This window comes from Melanerpes formicivorus, unplaced genomic scaffold (assembly GCF_026170545.1).
Source record: "Melanerpes formicivorus ecotype bairdi unplaced genomic scaffold, bMelFor1.0.p_v2 SCAF_11, whole genome shotgun sequence".
NCBI lineage: Eukaryota > Metazoa > Chordata > Aves > Piciformes > Picidae > Melanerpes > Melanerpes formicivorus.
In genome coordinates this window covers 10,868,462-10,885,221 of record NW_027142363.1, presented here as the reverse complement: position 1 = coordinate 10,885,221, position 16,760 = coordinate 10,868,462, and the positions used below count along the sequence as shown (strand labels likewise).

Here is a 16,760-nt window from a genome sequence, read left to right as displayed (position 1 = left end):
TAGTATCCAAAAGCTTCTAAAAGAGACACTGTGAGGGATTGAAGTAGCTCAAAGGAGCAATGCTGTTGTCAGGAAGAAATCCTGTCCCCAGGCACTCCCTGGGATGCTGGTATTGCTATCAAATGTCTCTGTGCAGAGACCTGGGCCCCACACTGGGTCCAGAGGGGACTTTCCCCAGGAGCCCATGGCGCCAGCTGGCAGCTTCATGGTGAGAGCTGCCACAGTCCAAATATGCTGCCTGCCTTTGGTGTCAGGATGGCAGATCCACAGGGCACAGAAATGAAAGCAGTACCAGAGGGCTGCTGTCGGACAGACTCCCTGATGTAGGCAGCTCAGCTGAATCCCTGTGACCCAGTTATTTGTCTCCCATTCAACAGAGATTCTGGCTTGAAAACAGCATCTTGGGATGCAAACAGCAAGTGGCTCCTGTTGTATAATACCTAATATTTGCAGTTAAACAGATGTGTAAGTGTTGAAATAAGCAAGAGAAAAAAATTATATATATATATATATATATATTTATGGAAGCCCTTTACTAATAAGTTACTCTCCTCTTTCAAAGAAATGGTTTAAATACTTCAGTCCAAACATTGATGTCACTTAGTTTCAAAATGTTAATTATTGTCAGCTGTTTTTCACACACTCATACCAGCATGTAAACAAAATTCATATTTACCTGTGGGTTCTCATTCACATCTGGGTATGATTTTTTTTCCCCAAACCAAAAGGGTGGTTTGTTACCTAAGTACTAGCCTGTGCTATGAAAAACCAGCTTCAAACCTGTGCTGAGCAAGAAGTTTACAGTGTGCCAAAGCTGCCCCAACACAGGAAATACAAGAAATAGGGCTGACTCAGAGTGACTAAATATGTGACTTTGTGTATAGAAGTGGGATCACCCTGCCTCAGGTGGAATGATAGGCCCCAATACAAGCTCTTTTGTTTGGAGCTCGGGACGGGACTTGGGTTCAGTAGCGAGCCACACAAGGGAGAACATAAGGGATTTAGAAGCACAAACTGTGTGAGCTGTGGTAGAGTGGTGCAGGCCTGCTGAGGGATCACTTGGCTCTTGAAAGGCAGAGTGAATTGCATGAGCATGTGTAGGCTTCTGGGTTGTTACCTAGGTGTGAATTTGTGCTGGTCTCCCAGGAAAGATGTTAATGACCATTTCAAAGACTTGGGGGCTTTTCTTGGTACAGATAAACATAAACACAAACACGTTAAAGGTGACATTTCATGCTAAGAAAGAGCTGCAGATAAAACCTGATAGTCTTCTCACAATCAAGAAATGCATTTAATAGACAAAATCCCTCCTTGTTGTTTGAATGCCAGTGAGTAACAGAATTTTTGCAGCATCTTAAACAAAATCATATAAAAACTTTAAATGCTGTCTACCCATAAAATATGACAATGGGAATAAAAGTTCTGTTTCTTGTGCACTCAAAGTGATATTGACTGAGTGAAATAGATGTGTCCTTGCTTTTGTAATGGTGGCAGTAAAACTCCTTCTTCTTCTCTATCTGTGTTCTACTTGTAAATCTTATTGACATTACCAGTAGGTCTCACACATACAGAGAGAAACTATTTGATAAACAATAACCACAGTCCATTTCTTCTGCCTGTAATGGAAATAAAAGAGAGGGGGGGAAAAAATCCATTCACAATGATTGCAATTAATGTATCCTCTCACAGTAACAGATTTTTGTGGATTTTTGTTTGCAGCTGTACAAAGAAATCGAAGTCTGTCAGAAAATTACGCAGCAGATTCAAATAGAGAAGTCTGATGCATCCTCGGATATTTATGGTGAGTTTCTCCTTGAGTTGTTTTTATTCTTCTACCAAGTCAATTCTGTTGTGAGCAGGTTCTTGCTTGCTATTCATTTGGCCTACCTGAAAGGCCTGTTGGAATCAATAAGAAAAGCACATCTGATTCCTGTGCCATGCACAGAAAGCTCGCTCCCCTGCCCTGAAGCAGGACAGTTCTATTCGTAATGCACTGAACGCTGTTTTTCCTGGTGATTGAGCTGTAGGATGTGCAGCTCTATGATGGGAGCTATGATGGCAGAAAGGACAAATGTTTTCCTGTTCTTGTAGTTTCTCAGAACACCACCTACAGAAGTTGTGCAGCTGAGCATCAGTGAAAACAGGATCCTTTGGCAGTTGTCATATCTTACGTGAACACCTGCATCGTGGCATTTGTGGGGGCCCTGCACTGGGGCTTGGAGAGGGCTGCCACTGTAGCTTGCTGCTGCTAGCAGGCTAGGAGGCTTTCCTTCTCATCACTCTTTCCACCAAACATGATGGTGGGGATGCAGCCAGGCAGCTGACCCAGAAGAGGCTGCTTGATCTGTTTCCCCTCCTCCTGGGGACACACAGGGTGGGTCCCTGTCTCACCTTACCATTTTTGAGGCTAGGGGAACCAGGTCACAGCACACACCCAGCCCTCGAGGATGCCCCTTGGGCTTCTGGAGCTAGAATCTGGTATGTCATAGAGATGTGTGCATAAAACATAACACAGGGGAAGTCCTCCCTGTGTAATTTCAGCAAAATCCCTAATGTTTGCATGGGGGGTGGTCATACTTCTTAGCTTTCAAGTATTTCAAGTTACAGGCCTCCAGCCTGGTGAGTTTGCCCTTTGGTCTGACAATTACAGTTCTGTAGTGTATTTTAAAGTTATTTGTGCAACCTACCCTGCAGGAAGCCAATCTGCATCTTCTCACTGTTTATCTACATATTCTGTTTTAATGACTAGAACAATTCTGAATCCCCTAAGTGCTTATTATACAGCTGCAGGCCATTTGAGTTCTGCTGCAAAGCAGTGGTGGTGTTGACTGCGGTCTGAATATTGAAGGCTTAAGAAAGAAATATTAACCAGCACAGTGATGGCCCTAGGTTCAATAATTATGCTGTGCCTGAAAGCACTGCAAGAGTCAGGAGTATTGTGGCTTTTCCTGTCTATTTATTTTCCTTCTGTTGAAGTGATAGATGGGAAAGGCCATGAAATGCACTGTCATGTCTTGTGAAATGAGATCAGCTGTGAGACGTGGGATGTGTCTGTTTAGTGGCTCTGACCCTGCGAGGAGGGAATGCTAAGTGCACCCCAAAAAAGCTAACCTTGCTCTCATTGAAATGGAATGGCAAAACTTATTTTGACTCTAATTGGTATCAGGATTTCTGTAGCCTGTATGTCTCTTGTATAAACGCCACAATGTGTTCATACAGTGACAAGTGTGTATGAAATACATGTGTATAGGGGAGCGTTGATAGAATCATAGCATGGTTTGGGTTGGAAGGGACCTCTAATGGTCATCTAGTCCAGCCTCCCTTGCAGTAAGCAGGGACCTCCTCTACTCCATCAGGTTGCCCAGAGCCCTGTTGAGCCTCACCTTGAATATCTCCAGGAGTGGGGCCTCAACCACTTCCCTGGGCAACTAGTGTTCCACCACCTTCATGGTAAAGAACTTGTTCCTAACATCCAATCTGAGTAGTTTGAGACCATTACCCCTCATCCTATTTCTACAGGCCTTTGTAAACAGTCCCTCCCCATCCTTCCTGTAGGCTCCCTTCAGGTACTGGAAGGTTATTAGGTCTCCTGGGAGCCTTCTCTTCTTCAGGCTGAACAACCCCAGCTCCCTCAGCCTGTCCTCATAGGAGAGGTCTTGGTGCTGGGGAATGTTAAAGATCCTTTCCTATGTATGTTAGGTACATTTGAGATATTAGTTCTTTTAGTCTCTATAATAGCATCATCAGTATGGACTTTTGCAATCTAGAGAGAAAGCTACAGCAGAACTGCAAGCTACAGCAACACAAAGATCAGAGCTTTAAAGTTTTGACATAGGTTCTTTTTAACAAGGTGGCTTAAGGGTTCTTGCTACTGGTTTTGTTTTGAAAAGAACCTGAATCAATAACATGACCACACACTCTCCATGCATCTAAGCATCAGTGTAAGTCTTTGTGTGAGCAGGGCTGTCTTTGAGAGTGGTTCTCAGTCAGATGGGCAATGCTGGAGGCTGCTCTGCCCCTTACTGACACTTCAAAAAGTGCTGGGAACAGTCAGGAGCAAAAATGAATGCCTAGAGTGCTTAGAGACTTTTTATTCTAATGATGACTTATTTTTCCATGCAGCCTTCTTGCCCATTTAAAACATACATGTCCAAATGCCCTGTGCCTTGATTTCTCCAGAAGAATTAGAGAAGTCTTCATTTTGAAAATGGATGAGATTATGAAATCCATTAGTAACATTACCTGTTGCTGTTGCTCATATTCCAGCTATAGCAATAATAATACTTGTAAACCACCTTGAATTTTCAAGGTACTTCCCAAGCAGCTATTAATTAATCCTGACAAAGTACACTTAGTGTTGTTGACTCCATTGAACAGACATGGTGTCAGAGATAGGGAGATGAAGTACTTTCAGTAAAGGTGCAGTTATGTCAGGCCAGTTCAGCTTACTAGCCTGGCAGAAAGGTAATAAAAGAAGTGAATAGCCATCTACTGTCTTTGCAAGCTGGTTTGGGCAAGCTAAGAGATCCTGGTGCTGGAATGGGGGCAGAGCTGCCCCTTCAGGCATTAGCAGGTCTCTGGAGGAGCTTCATCTTTGTGCCAGAGCACACCATGAATTCAAGCGACATAACAAGGATGAAGGAGAGTGTTTCAGGGAAAGATTACTTGGTGTTTCCACTCCCACCAGCATGCCTCTGGTAAGAGGCACTCCTGGAGTGTCTCCAGTATGCTGGACCTTGGTAAGGTTGAATCTATCAGTGTGATGCTGTTGCTGATCCCTGAGCACATACATTCATGCCTCTCCCACTGGAACCAGCCCCTTGTCAATGTTGGTACGGGCAGAAACCAGGGCACACCAGCAATAATGTTTTTTCCTTCCAGCTTCTGTATGCACTGGGAACATGCTGGCATATTTGTGAGTGGTAGTCTATCTCAGGGGGCTGAGGTCATTTTCTGGAGGTGGATTTTTTCTGATACTCTGCTGGTTTGGTGGGGCCATGTGCGCTCATTGATGCAGACTTTTGTCCTCCTGTCATCAAAGCTTTGCAGTGAAGAAAAGGCTCTGTCAGGTCACCACCCGTCTCTCCACACCTGTGTTTCAGAGTCCATGCAGAGTTTGATAATAATCTTTTTGGCAGTGATGCCATCTTATGCAACTGCTGTTGCTCCCACCCACTCCTGCCCATCCTCTTATGCAGTGCTAGTACACGTGCTTGTGTGCAGCACCTGCAGAGTTCAGCTTGTTGGAAACTCTGCGTTCATACGATGCTTGTGTGTACACAAGCTACACATGCCTTCACCCATATATGCAAATCAGTATGTATATGTGAGTATATATTTATACCTGCATCTGTACACACCCCCACACCCTGACACCCCCACTTGACTGAGGTATTTCCCATCTGGATGAGTTCCCTGCTCTGCATGGCAGTGAAAGCATTTGCACCAGCACAGGGTGGGGCAGAAATACTGCTTCAGATTGTTTACCAGATCACAACCGTGGAGATAAAACTTGGCCTATGGCCACATACCCTGTCTGCCGAGGGGCTAAGTGTGTTTGTGAGGTGACCATTTTGAGGCAGTTGCTAATTGCCCATTTCTCATCTCTTAAAATTGATGGTTAGCATATCCAAGCAGTCCCAAGGTCCCATTCTGCTTTATGAGAAGACCTCTGTCTCCTTCATGCTGTGAGGGCTAAAGGCATGACCAGTTGGTTTTTAATGAACACAGTAATGCTCCTTATACCTGTTCTGTTCTGGATTTCACAGTATCACAGTATAACTAACTAAGGTTGGAAGAGACCTCGAGGATCATCGAGTCCAACCTATCAACACAGACCCCATGACTAGACCATGGCACCAAGTGCCACGTCCAATCTCCTCTTGAACGCCTCCAGGGATGGTGACTCCACCACCTCCCTGGGCAGCACATTCCAATGATGAACGACTCGCTCGGTGAAGAACTTTCTCCTCACCTCAAGCCTAAACCTCCCCTGGCGCAGCTTGAGACTGTGTCCCCTTGTTCTGGTGCTGGTTGCCTGGCAGAAGAGACCAACCCCTTCCCGGCTACAACCACCTTTCAGGTAGTTGTAGAGGGCAATGAGGTCACCCCTGAGCCTCCTCTTCTCCAGGCTGAACAATCCCAGCTCCCTCAGCCTCTCCTCATAGGGCTGTGCTCAAGGCCTCTCCCCAGCTTTGTTGCCCTTCTCTGGACACATTCAAGTGTTTCAATGTCCTTCTTAAACTGAGGAGCCCAGAACTGGACACAGTACTCAAGGTGTGGCCTAACCAATGCAGAGTACAGGGGCGCAATGACCTCCCTGCTCCTGCTGGCCACACTATTCCTAATGCAGGCCAGGATGCCATTGGCCTTCTTGGCCACCTGGGCACACTGCTGGCTCATATTCAGGCAGCTGTCGATCAGTACCCCCAGGTCCCTCTCTGTTTGGGAGCTCTCCAGCCACTCTGACCCCATAAAAGCTGAATTAAAAAACAACTACCCCTGCCCTTAGTCCTCACAGGTTGGAAAAGGTGAGGTCTTCTCATGGAGCAGAATGGGACCTTGGGACTGCTTGCATATGCTAATCTCTTCACAGTTGGCCACAAATAGAACTTGAGGTGCAGCTCAGCCTAGTTTGAACTGTATGGTAGCTGGCTGCAGAACACCATTTCAGTTGCAAAAGTGTGATGATATTAGTAACTGATAATTGTATGGAGTCAAACTACAGTCTTGGACATAGTATCATAGTATCAGTCAGGGTTGGAAGGGACCACAAGGATCAGCTAGTTCCAACCCCCCTGCCATGGGCAGGGACACCCCACACTAGATCAGGCTGGACAGAGCCTCATCCAGCCTGGGCTTAAACACCTCCAGGGACAGGGCCTCGACCACCTCCCTGGACAACCCATTCCAGGGCTTCACCACTCTCATGGAGAAGAACCTCCTCCTCACATCCAGCCTGAATCTCCCCACCTCCAGCTTCATTCCATTCCCCCTAGTCCTATCACTACCTGACATCCTGAGAAGTCCCTCCCCAGCCTTCCTGTAGGCCCCCTTCAGATACTGGAAGGCCACAATTAGGTCACCTCGGAGCCTTCTCTTCTGCAGACTGAACAGCCCCAACTCCTTCAGTCTGTCCTCATAGGAGAGGTGCTCCAGCCCTCTGATCATCCTCGTGGCCCTTCTCTGGACACCTTCCAGCACCTCCAGATCCCTCTTGTAATAAGGGCTCCAGAACTGGACGTGCTCCACTGTGCTTCTGGTTAAGGCTTTTCCAGGTAGGCTTTGCAGTGATGATAGCCAATAGCTACTACTTTCTTACAGCTGAAGTTTTTGTTTAGTCACTTTTTTCAGCGTTGATGTGTTGAATGAGCCTTACAGTTTTCATTTTATTCAGGCTGAGGAGCTCACATATAGATTCCAAGTAGCTCAGTAAGTCATGAAGGGCCATATGCTTCTTGCCTCTAGGCTGCTGCATTCTTTCCCCTCCTTTCTTCTTTTAGTAAATGATTGATGAAAAAATAACTTCTCGTCCATAAGCAGCAACTTGAAGGTAGTCTTAAACTTGGAACAGGCTCCCAGCACATCTGCTTCCTCTTGGCTGGTGGCTGATTCCATTTCAAACAAACATCTCCCCCCAGAGGTTTGTAAATATTTTTTCTAGTCAGGGAAAGGGCAAATGGTTGCCTGCACCCATTTAGGGAGTAATGAAGTTTCAGAAAGGCAAATGTTCTGCTTTAGATAACTCTCAACACTGAATAAATAAACAAACCCCATTTAACTAACCACATTCTATTTGCTTTGCACACTGTTATCTCACACAGTGTCGTACACAAATGGCAGGAAAATCACCAAACCCAAACGTTAACAGCACCATTTGCACTCTTTAAATTACTCTGTAGATTCATCCATGCTAAGGGTAGTCTGTGGGTCTCTAACACAGCTGTAAAATGTGCACTGAGCTGAGACTTAGAAAATAATAGGTCATGCCAGGAAGAGCTGAGAATAGAAAGGGGGGTTTTTACAAACTTGGCCAGTCCAGGAATGAAAAAAACAGTAAAAGCTGGCATTCTCTTTCAGCAGGCACTGTTGTGCCTTGTCTGAGTTCAGGATGTCATATCAGCCATGGCTCTCCATTTCCTGCCTTTTGTCAGTTTGGGTCACAAACCACATGGCTGTGCAGCTTTTGACTGCAAACAGCAAAACTTCTTGAAGTGACCTTTTGTGGCAAGAGAATTGGAAGTCTGTTCCAACGTTTTGCAGCTGTGGTGTCCTCAAATCTGTAGATAATTTATATGTAAACCCAAAAATTCAGTTCAGGGGTTTTGTTAAAGCCAGTGAGGTATTTTTTTAACTTTCCCTTTGCATTGGTAAAGGTTTATGGGAAAGGAGAAGGAAGGAATTCCTGACTGCTTGCTGCCGGGACAACACAGCCTTACCTGGAGTGCATGCAGCGTTTGGGCCACGCTGGAAGTGGTTAGCTCTTTCTAAACCTCTCACTGGGTATCTGTCTCCTCAGGTTTCTCTCTGTCATCTGTGGAAGAAGAAGGGGCTCGTCGTCTGTACGTGAACAGTGTCAAGGAGACAGGCCTGGCTTTCAAGAAAGGTAAAAGGCTTTCCAAAGTGCTTTTGTTATTGTCTGTTTAATCCTGATATATAGTCCTTGAGCTTGTTGGGATAGGAGCTTTATGAACATACCAAAGCAGGGTTCCAGCACAAAAGGCATCATGGTCTTTTGGGAAAGATCTGAGGTACTGAACACATTGCTGTTCTGCTTTTGCAATCAGCTAGGCTATGTAGTCAATCTCTTTTAATTTTGAGTTGCTATATATCTAGCAGGTTCAGCATGTCCCTTGCAGCTGGAAGGAGGAACAGGGGCCCTCTCAAGTTAGTCACTGCGATAAACAGGAACAGTACAAGTTACCATAGTGGTCTCTGTGGCTGGAATGACAAATTACTACCCCTGGTTTTGCTTCCAGCCTTTGCAGGGAGCATGGCAGTACTTGGACGAAAAAACAGCAGAGATGACTAGGATGCTAGGCTTATCCCAGGGCAGAGCAAGTTATGGTTTAACTGCAGTTTGCCCAAGTTGAGGTCAACCTTGACACTGCTGTGCTCCTATTGCTTTTCCCAGTCACTGCCCTTTCCAGTATCCTGGCACTGCTGTTCATGCAGTCATGGGATGGGCTGTGCAGGGAGCTGGTCTCCTGAAGCCTCAATAGATTTTAAACATGGGATGCGTAAAGAGTGAGAAGACTCATCTCTTCATAACTCATCAGAGCTCTTCAAAACACCTTCAGCCTTCTCTTGGCAAGTTTTTATATCATCTAACAGAGCTCACTGAAAGAAATCAGTGAGTGTTGGTCTTCCCCCAAGTGCTGCAGCCCTTTGCCTTGTGCTGACTCTGGCACTCTGCTGTCTGATTCACCTCGCTATTTTGATAGAAAGTTGTCATGGCAGAAGTGTGTGTCTGACCCACCAGCAAATGGAGTTGGCTTGTGAAGCAAGTGCCAGAAGTGGCACAACAGAAGGGCAGGACTGCACAGACAGAAAGTGGGAAGGAAGAAGCAGGGGCAAGGAAGGAGTAACAATTCTGCTGGCAGTGAGCCTGGAGTTCTGCTTAGCTGTAGCCTCTAACCCTAACTTAAGAAAACCACAAGGGTGATTCTGGAGGCTGCTGAGTATGTCAGTTTAGCTTGAAAAGCCCATCTTTCTGTTTCCTGTCCCTCCTCAGTCTTCCTCAGCCTCATACAATTGACAGGATGGGTATTCTTCCAAACACCCTGAACAGGGGCTGTGGGCAGCTCTCTGCCAGTTTGCCACAGGGAAATAGAACCTTCTGATTTCCTGTGAGGAGCAAAGATAAGATGAAGGTGAGAGTGGGAGTGTTTCAGCAGGGCTTCCTTGTTTTGCTTTTAGTTAATTTTTGAGCAACAATTTCAATGAATGCATGAACACAGACTGCCTCCTGTGGTGCTGAAATGCTAAAACATGCTTTCAGTGGTGTGTTGCTCCTACTAACTGATGTGAAAAGCCACTTCTGTAGGAACAGTGCTTGACAAGATATTCTGACAAGATACCCAGAGTTAGCAGAAAGCTGGGGGGGGAGGGGGGAACCCTCTATCTTCCTCCCATTATTTACATGCCTGTTTGCTTTTGACTTCACTTCCTATAGTAAGTCTAACCAGAAGAGATACTGTATTTAATTTTCAGTCTTTTCTCCAATTAGAAAGTTTAGATTTGATTTTCTTCTAATACTGTTTGATTTTTCTTTTCCCCTGTGGGTCTGCCTCAGCTAGTCGGTGGTTGGAATGTAAGGTGCTTGAGACAGAGATGATGTTTCATCCCAAATGATTCAAAACAAGGATTATAAAGAGTAAATGAAGCCCCTGATAGGATGCTTATAGTTGCAGGCACATTAATGTGATCCTATTATGACATGGCATCACTAAGTGGAATACATAAAATAATGTGAAATGCTTGACTTGGTTTGTCCTTGTTTCAAACACGATTTTACAGTCCATTTACTTTGTAGCTATTCCATCTAGTTCATTCCACTCTCTCACCAAAACTGCACGCCACACTACAGTTTCTGGGCACAATTACATGCATTTAGAGAGATCTCAGCTTTCCTAAAGAAGTCTGAAGCTCTTTAGCCTCCACCCTTTCATGCTTGTTTCTTGAATTACCTACCAGGTAATCTTCTCCGGGAGGAGGCATCTGAGCTCTGCTCGCATCTTAGTTTCATCAAGTCAGGTCTTTCATCTGGGCTTTAGGGGTGGGAAGAATGGTCTTTTGCTTGATTGCCCAGCCAGAGGACTGCATGGCATCAGAGCAGGTCAATTCCATAAAGGATCTCTTTTGACCCTGTAAATTCCAGCTTTCATCCCTGTAAATGGCAGGATGGTGACTGGGGTACCATGTCAGTCCTGTTGGTGGGTTGGTGGCCATTACACATTATGTGTTCACACTGGCCATGCCCAGCAGGCTGGCTCCTGGAAAGATGCCTGTGAGGGTCTGCCAACATCAGCCTCAAATGGAGACAAAAGCTGCAGCAGCAGGAGAAGCTTCAATGATCAGGGCTGCCAGCACTGGTGTGCTCTGGCATGCCACTGTCTGCCTGACCCTAAAGGGTATTTGGAATTAAGCCCTAGTCCAGCTTTCTGTTGTTAGCTGGAGAGCAGACCTGACTGGCAGAGGGGAAGGTCAAGTTTCCTGCAGCACCGCAGAGGGCTGCACATCATCTGTCAACATCACTGTGAGGCCCCCTAAGCGAGTGGGAGTCAGATGTTTCCTCTGCAGATCCCCTTATCCCTTGGGCATTGGTGCTATAAATAGCTCCTGAGATCAGATTGAAGAAAATCCATGGCTAACTTACCAAGAGATAAAATTTGCCTTTTGAAGATCTGTGTGACAGGATGTGGTTCAGACAGGGCCAGAGAGGAGACCATCTGAAGTCCTACACCATGTGCCCTGGCTGAGTGGGAAATATTTTCTCTCCTCATAGGTATATGAGTAGGTGATCACTTCCAATAAAAGTCTTCAATGGTATGGGAAGTTAAAAGCAAAAATCAAGCCAGCCCAGCTACTCTGCTCCATCCTTCCTGTGTCCTGTGTGCAGCATCTTGATAATCTGATTCTGCCCGTCAGAATATGTTTATGTACAGGCAGCATGTTGTGTAGCCTGGCTTTCTGTAGAGCTGCTGTTCCCTCACAGTGATGTGAAGAAAAAGGCACTGCCTCATTGCTGGTATGCAGTGAGGGACTCCCTGGGCCCCATGCTCTTCAGAATGGTACTGAAGTACCAGCCTGAGAGCAGATCTCACAGAAGTGCATCAAATTTCAGTATCATTTGCAGTCATAAATGTTTACTTTATGTCTAGACATAACACTGTCTGGCACTTCATAAACACCCACTGAGCTCCTTGATGTCTGTGGGTAACTGAAATGCTACTGCGCAAGTCTTACCTGTTCCTTTCTGTGTTGCAGGCCTGAAAGCCGGTGATGAAATTGTGGAGATCAACAAGAAAGCTGCTGAGGATCTGGATTCAGCTTTGCTGAAAGATGCTCTTGTTCAGCCTGCACTGTGTCTGACCGTGCGCACCTACCCCGAGATAGAGGAAGGGCAGAAACTGACGCAGCCGCCGCCACGGCGCTTGGAAAACCCGTCCGACGCGAGCGACAGCGCGCTGGCATTCGCTGGAAGCAGCCAAGGTATTGGGTTCAGTGTAGAAATTACCAGGAGAGGGATTTGTGCTTAAAATGTAGTAGTCACTGTGTGTAACTTCCATGTTAGGAATGAGAGGAAGCTGGAAAAAAGGACATTGAGACTCTTGAATGTGTCCAGAGAAGGGCAATGAGGCTGGGGAGAGGCTGAGGGAGCTGGGATTGTTTAGCCTGGAGAAGAGGAGGCTCAGGGGAGACCTCATTGCTTTCTACAACTACCTGAAGGGAGGTTGTAGACAGGTGGGGGCTGGTCTCTTCTCCCAGGTAACCAGCTCCAGAACAAGAGGACACAGTCTCAACCAGTGCCAGGGGAAGTTTAGGCTCAAGGTGAGGAGAAAGTTCTTCACAGAGAGCATTGTTAGGCATTGGAATGGGCTGCCCAGGGAGGTGGTAGAATCACCGTCCCTGGAGGCATTTAAGAGGGGATTGGATGTGGCACTTGAAGCCATGGTTTAGTAGTCATGAGGTGTTGGGTGACAAGTTGGACTTGATGATCTTTGAGGTCTTTTCCAACCTTATTGATTCTATGATTCTATGATCTCTGGTATCAATGAAAGGTGACTGTGTACAGTTAGGCTGTGAAACGTGTGCCGTCACCAAGCGCACATCACATCACTTCACTGTGCTGACAGTGCACTGCAGAACTAATTCCACGCTTCTGGGCTGATCAAGAGGTGCCTCTACCTCTGAATTTGCCCACAGGATATATGCGTGGCAAGGAATGAAGAGGGAATAGGCATTCATCCTCCCTGGGATTAGCCAGGAACACAGGATCCCTGTGTGTCTGAGAATACACATAAAAACCTCATGAGGACAATCCAAAACCTCTAAAGGTAGGGACTGACATTATGTTAAGTGTATCTAACCAGTCCTACAGCAGAATGCGGTGAGTAGGAACATTCCTGCCCATCACACTGCCCTGTTCAGAGGGCTGAGCTAGCAGCAAACTACCCCTAGCAAATGTGAATTGTTTGCCAGTAGTTTAGCTTTGTGAACCAGCCTAGGACAAGCATCCATACTGGGATAAGAGAAATGGCTTCAGAAGGGCAGGACCTTGGTGGTTGTTAGCTATTACCTCTGTAAGGCAACGGTGCTGGGAATTGCACTGAGATAGCAGGAAAACTCCTGCCCCATGTCTCCTCTTACTTGCCTACTTAGTCAAGTGTATCTTGCCAGCTTCTAAGTGTCCTTCTGTACTCAAAATGGAAGAGCATACTGGATGTACCTGCTTGCTTGGTTTTTTCAGAATGATATAAATTACAGGAGAAGTTAATATAATGAGGAAAAAAGGAGTGGTTTCTAGATAATCAAAACTGTTCAGAGATGAGGGAAATTTTGACTTTTAGTTGAAAGTAAATGATGTCTGAATATATAAAAAAGCCTTTGTTTTCTCCCCAAAGCAGAGGTTTCAGAAGTGTCAAAACAGTTCTTTTGACAGCTATGAAGTTGTTTTGTTTGGGGCATTTGGAATAAAAAGCTGGAGTAGGAGCAAGGCTGTTAATGCACTTCACTGGTGCTGAAGTCAGCCTTCTCCATGCAATCACGAGGGGCTTCTGGGATGAGTCTGTGCAAACTGGAGCTAATCCAGGAGCACTGTGAGTGCATTAGTGTGATGCTGAGCTGGAGGAAAAGAGGTACAGTGAAAGACAGTTTGCCTGGGCTCAGGACCAAGCTGACTCATGTCTGCCTGCAAAGGGCCAGGGAGGTACACTCTGCCTTTCACCATTTCTGGATGCCACTCAGGCTTTGCTTATAATATATTTTGCAAGTGATCTAGCAAAAATGCCATTGTTCAGGTGATGGGAACACACAGTGGAGAAAGGTGAAGCCAGAGCCCTCCTCTGACTTTGGGGAGGGTGATATTCATGGCAACTAGAATAGCATGACCTTATTGTGGCCTTCCAGTATCTTAATGGGGCCTACAAGAAAGATGGTGAGGGACTTTTCAGGGTGTTAGGTAGTGATAGGGCTAGGGGGAATGGGGCAAAAAAAGAAATGGGTAGATTCAGAGTGGATGTCAGGGAGAAATTCAGTGGCGAGACACTGGAACAGGTTGCCCAGGGACGTGGTAGAAGCCCCATCCCTGGAAGTTTTTAAGGCCAGTCTGGATGTGGCTCTGAGCAACCTGATCTAGTGTGAGGGGTCCCTGCCCATGGCGTGGGGGTTTGAACTAGATGATCCTTGAGGTCCCTTCTAACCCTAACAATTCTATGATTCCATGAACAGGAAAGCTTAAAAACAATTCTTTGCAAATACTTCTGAGGGGAATGATGAAAGCAAACTCATGTATGATATGGGATAAACTCCCAGAAGCAGTTAAAACTAAACATTTTCAGGAGGTACTTCCATTTCCAGGGAACTTTTCACAGACGGGCTTTTGTGCTGCAACATCGAGCTCATCTTGTGCATTTTCATAGCCGGCCACAAGATGCCCCCATTTCCTGCTTAACTCGAGCTCTCCGCAGGCCCCTTCCTTTGTTCCTTGCCTGTGCTTTTTCAGCGAAACCTGCAGTGCTGAGTCTTCGTACCCCAACTTTTCATTGGAATGTGCGCCCTGACTGCAAAAAACTGGGAACTGGGGCTTTTGTATTTATGCAACATAGTGGCTTCTAAGGCAGAGAAGCCACATTGCATAAAACAGAGTCTCAACAAGCTGTTCCTCTGCTGCTGTCAGTTCTCTGCAATGTTATTTTTGAGGATCTTTGAGGGGTCCTTCTCCTTGCTGAGGGTGAGGCAGTGTATGGTTTGCCAGCTGTGAAATGAAGATACAGGACGTGGCTGATGGATTTGTCAAAGCAAAATCAGACCTCCCACCTCTGCTGCTTTGTAGACACAAATTCCTTTGTGTTTCTTTCAACTCGAGTCACATCTGCCCTCCTTTATAACAGAGATGGGGGTTTTGTGGTTATCACAGTGGTGTGGAACAGCTGCTTGATTTTCTATGTCCTGCAGTGAGTATGTGAACTACCGGGGGGGCCAAAGCACCTCCTTCTTAAATAGCTTCCCAGAATGAGGGCTAAGCTTCAGGGCTTCCTTTTCCTTTCAGATTTCTCTTGGTACAGCTGCCCTTCACATTTGGTGTGTTGTAGTCAGCTCCTTCTCTCTCCCTGTCTCAGGCAAGAAGCCTGTCTCTTCACATTTGCTTTCTTTCAAAACAGAGCAAATGTTTGGATGGGAATTGCCTTCATTCCTCCTTGAAGGGCAACAGGAGCAACACAATAGCTCACCAACAGATGTGCAGGTGTCTCTGGCAGCTTCTGAAAGTGCCTGTAGTTGCCATATGAAATACGCCTCTGAAGAACGACGTTAAGACTGTGTTTAAAGCTAAACAATGCTGATGCTCTAATTTGGGATGACTTAGCCTCAGGTGGGAGTGAAATCAAGGATCTGCACCCAAGTGTGTGGTTGGGAGACAAGTTATTTGATATTTCCTGTACATTTTTCTCTATTGAGGTGTTTGTAAAGCACAAAGTGTTACTGAAGCCTTTCTTCTCCTGGCCCTGTGCCTTTCTAGGGTTTTGTTACCTAATGTGGGATCCATATGAAATTTCAAACAGGAGTGCATGCTCTCATTTGGGAGATTGTGGCTGCAGTTTGGATTTCAGCTCCACAGCTTCTTTTAGAAAGCAGTCACATATGAAATACCCACTGACCCATTTATTTGTGTCCTTGTTGATTACTGGCAGTTTGGCTAGCTAGGCAAATCAGCTCAGTGATTTCTGTTTCATGCTGTATTTATAGCATGCAGTTTTTTTTCCTTCAGTCCTGGAGTCGTGTAGCTGCCACTTCTGCAGTGGGGTGAAACGTTGCTGGGCCAGAATGCCAGCAGAAATTCAGGGTCTGGTTGACAGATCATGCTGATGTCCTATCATTATCTTTATCACTAGCAATTCTTCACTGATGGACTGTGAAGGCAGTAAGGATAGATTTTTTGTGTGTGTGAGGCAAATCTTATTGCCTGTTTTCAACAGAAAGATGCTGGGTTACTTATTTTTCTTAAGGGAGCTTTCCTACCACCTTGTTACGCAGTGTGAGGTCTATCAACAGCAAAGCAAGGCTGTGTTTATAGGAGTCCACCTCAAAGTGACTGCCAGTGCTCCTGTTAAATATGACATCTCTCAGAGCTGGCTCAGTATCTGGAACTAACTTGTGTGTACTGAACAAGAGGACACAGTCTCAAGCTGCGCCAGGGGAGGTTCAGACTGGATGTTAGGAAGAAATTCTACACAGAGAGAGTGATTGCCCATTGGAATGGGCTGCCTGGGGAGGTGGTAGGGTCACCATCAATGGAGGTGCTCAGGAGGAGACTTGATAGGGTGCTTGGTGCCATGGTTTAGTTGGTTAGGTGGTGTTGGATGATAGGTTGGATGCGATGATCTTGAAGGTCTCTTCCAACCTGGTTAATGCTATTCTATTCCATTCCATTCTATTCTATTCTATTCTATTCTATTCTATTCTATTCTATTCTATTCTATTCTATTCTATTCTATTCTATTCTATTCTATTCTCCTATCCTATCCTATCCTATCCTATCC

At 45.8% G+C, this 16,760-nt stretch overlaps 1 protein-coding gene across 6 annotated transcripts in view; it reads left to right on the top strand.

The window, feature by feature from the left end:
• TIAM1 (TIAM Rac1 associated GEF 1) overlaps positions 1 to 16,760 on the top strand; it is a 238,965-nt gene that overhangs the window by 182,726 nt on the left and 39,479 nt on the right. For all 6 annotated transcript variants that reach the window (XM_068144501.1, XM_068144504.1, XM_068144499.1 and 3 more), the window contains 3 exons: positions 1,720 to 1,801; positions 8,519 to 8,605; positions 11,989 to 12,213. In XM_068144501.1, the coding sequence (XP_068000602.1) occupies positions 1,720 to 1,801; positions 8,519 to 8,605; positions 11,989 to 12,213 (394 nt within the window). The remainder of the gene's footprint in view (positions 1 to 1,719; positions 1,802 to 8,518; positions 8,606 to 11,988; positions 12,214 to 16,760) is intronic.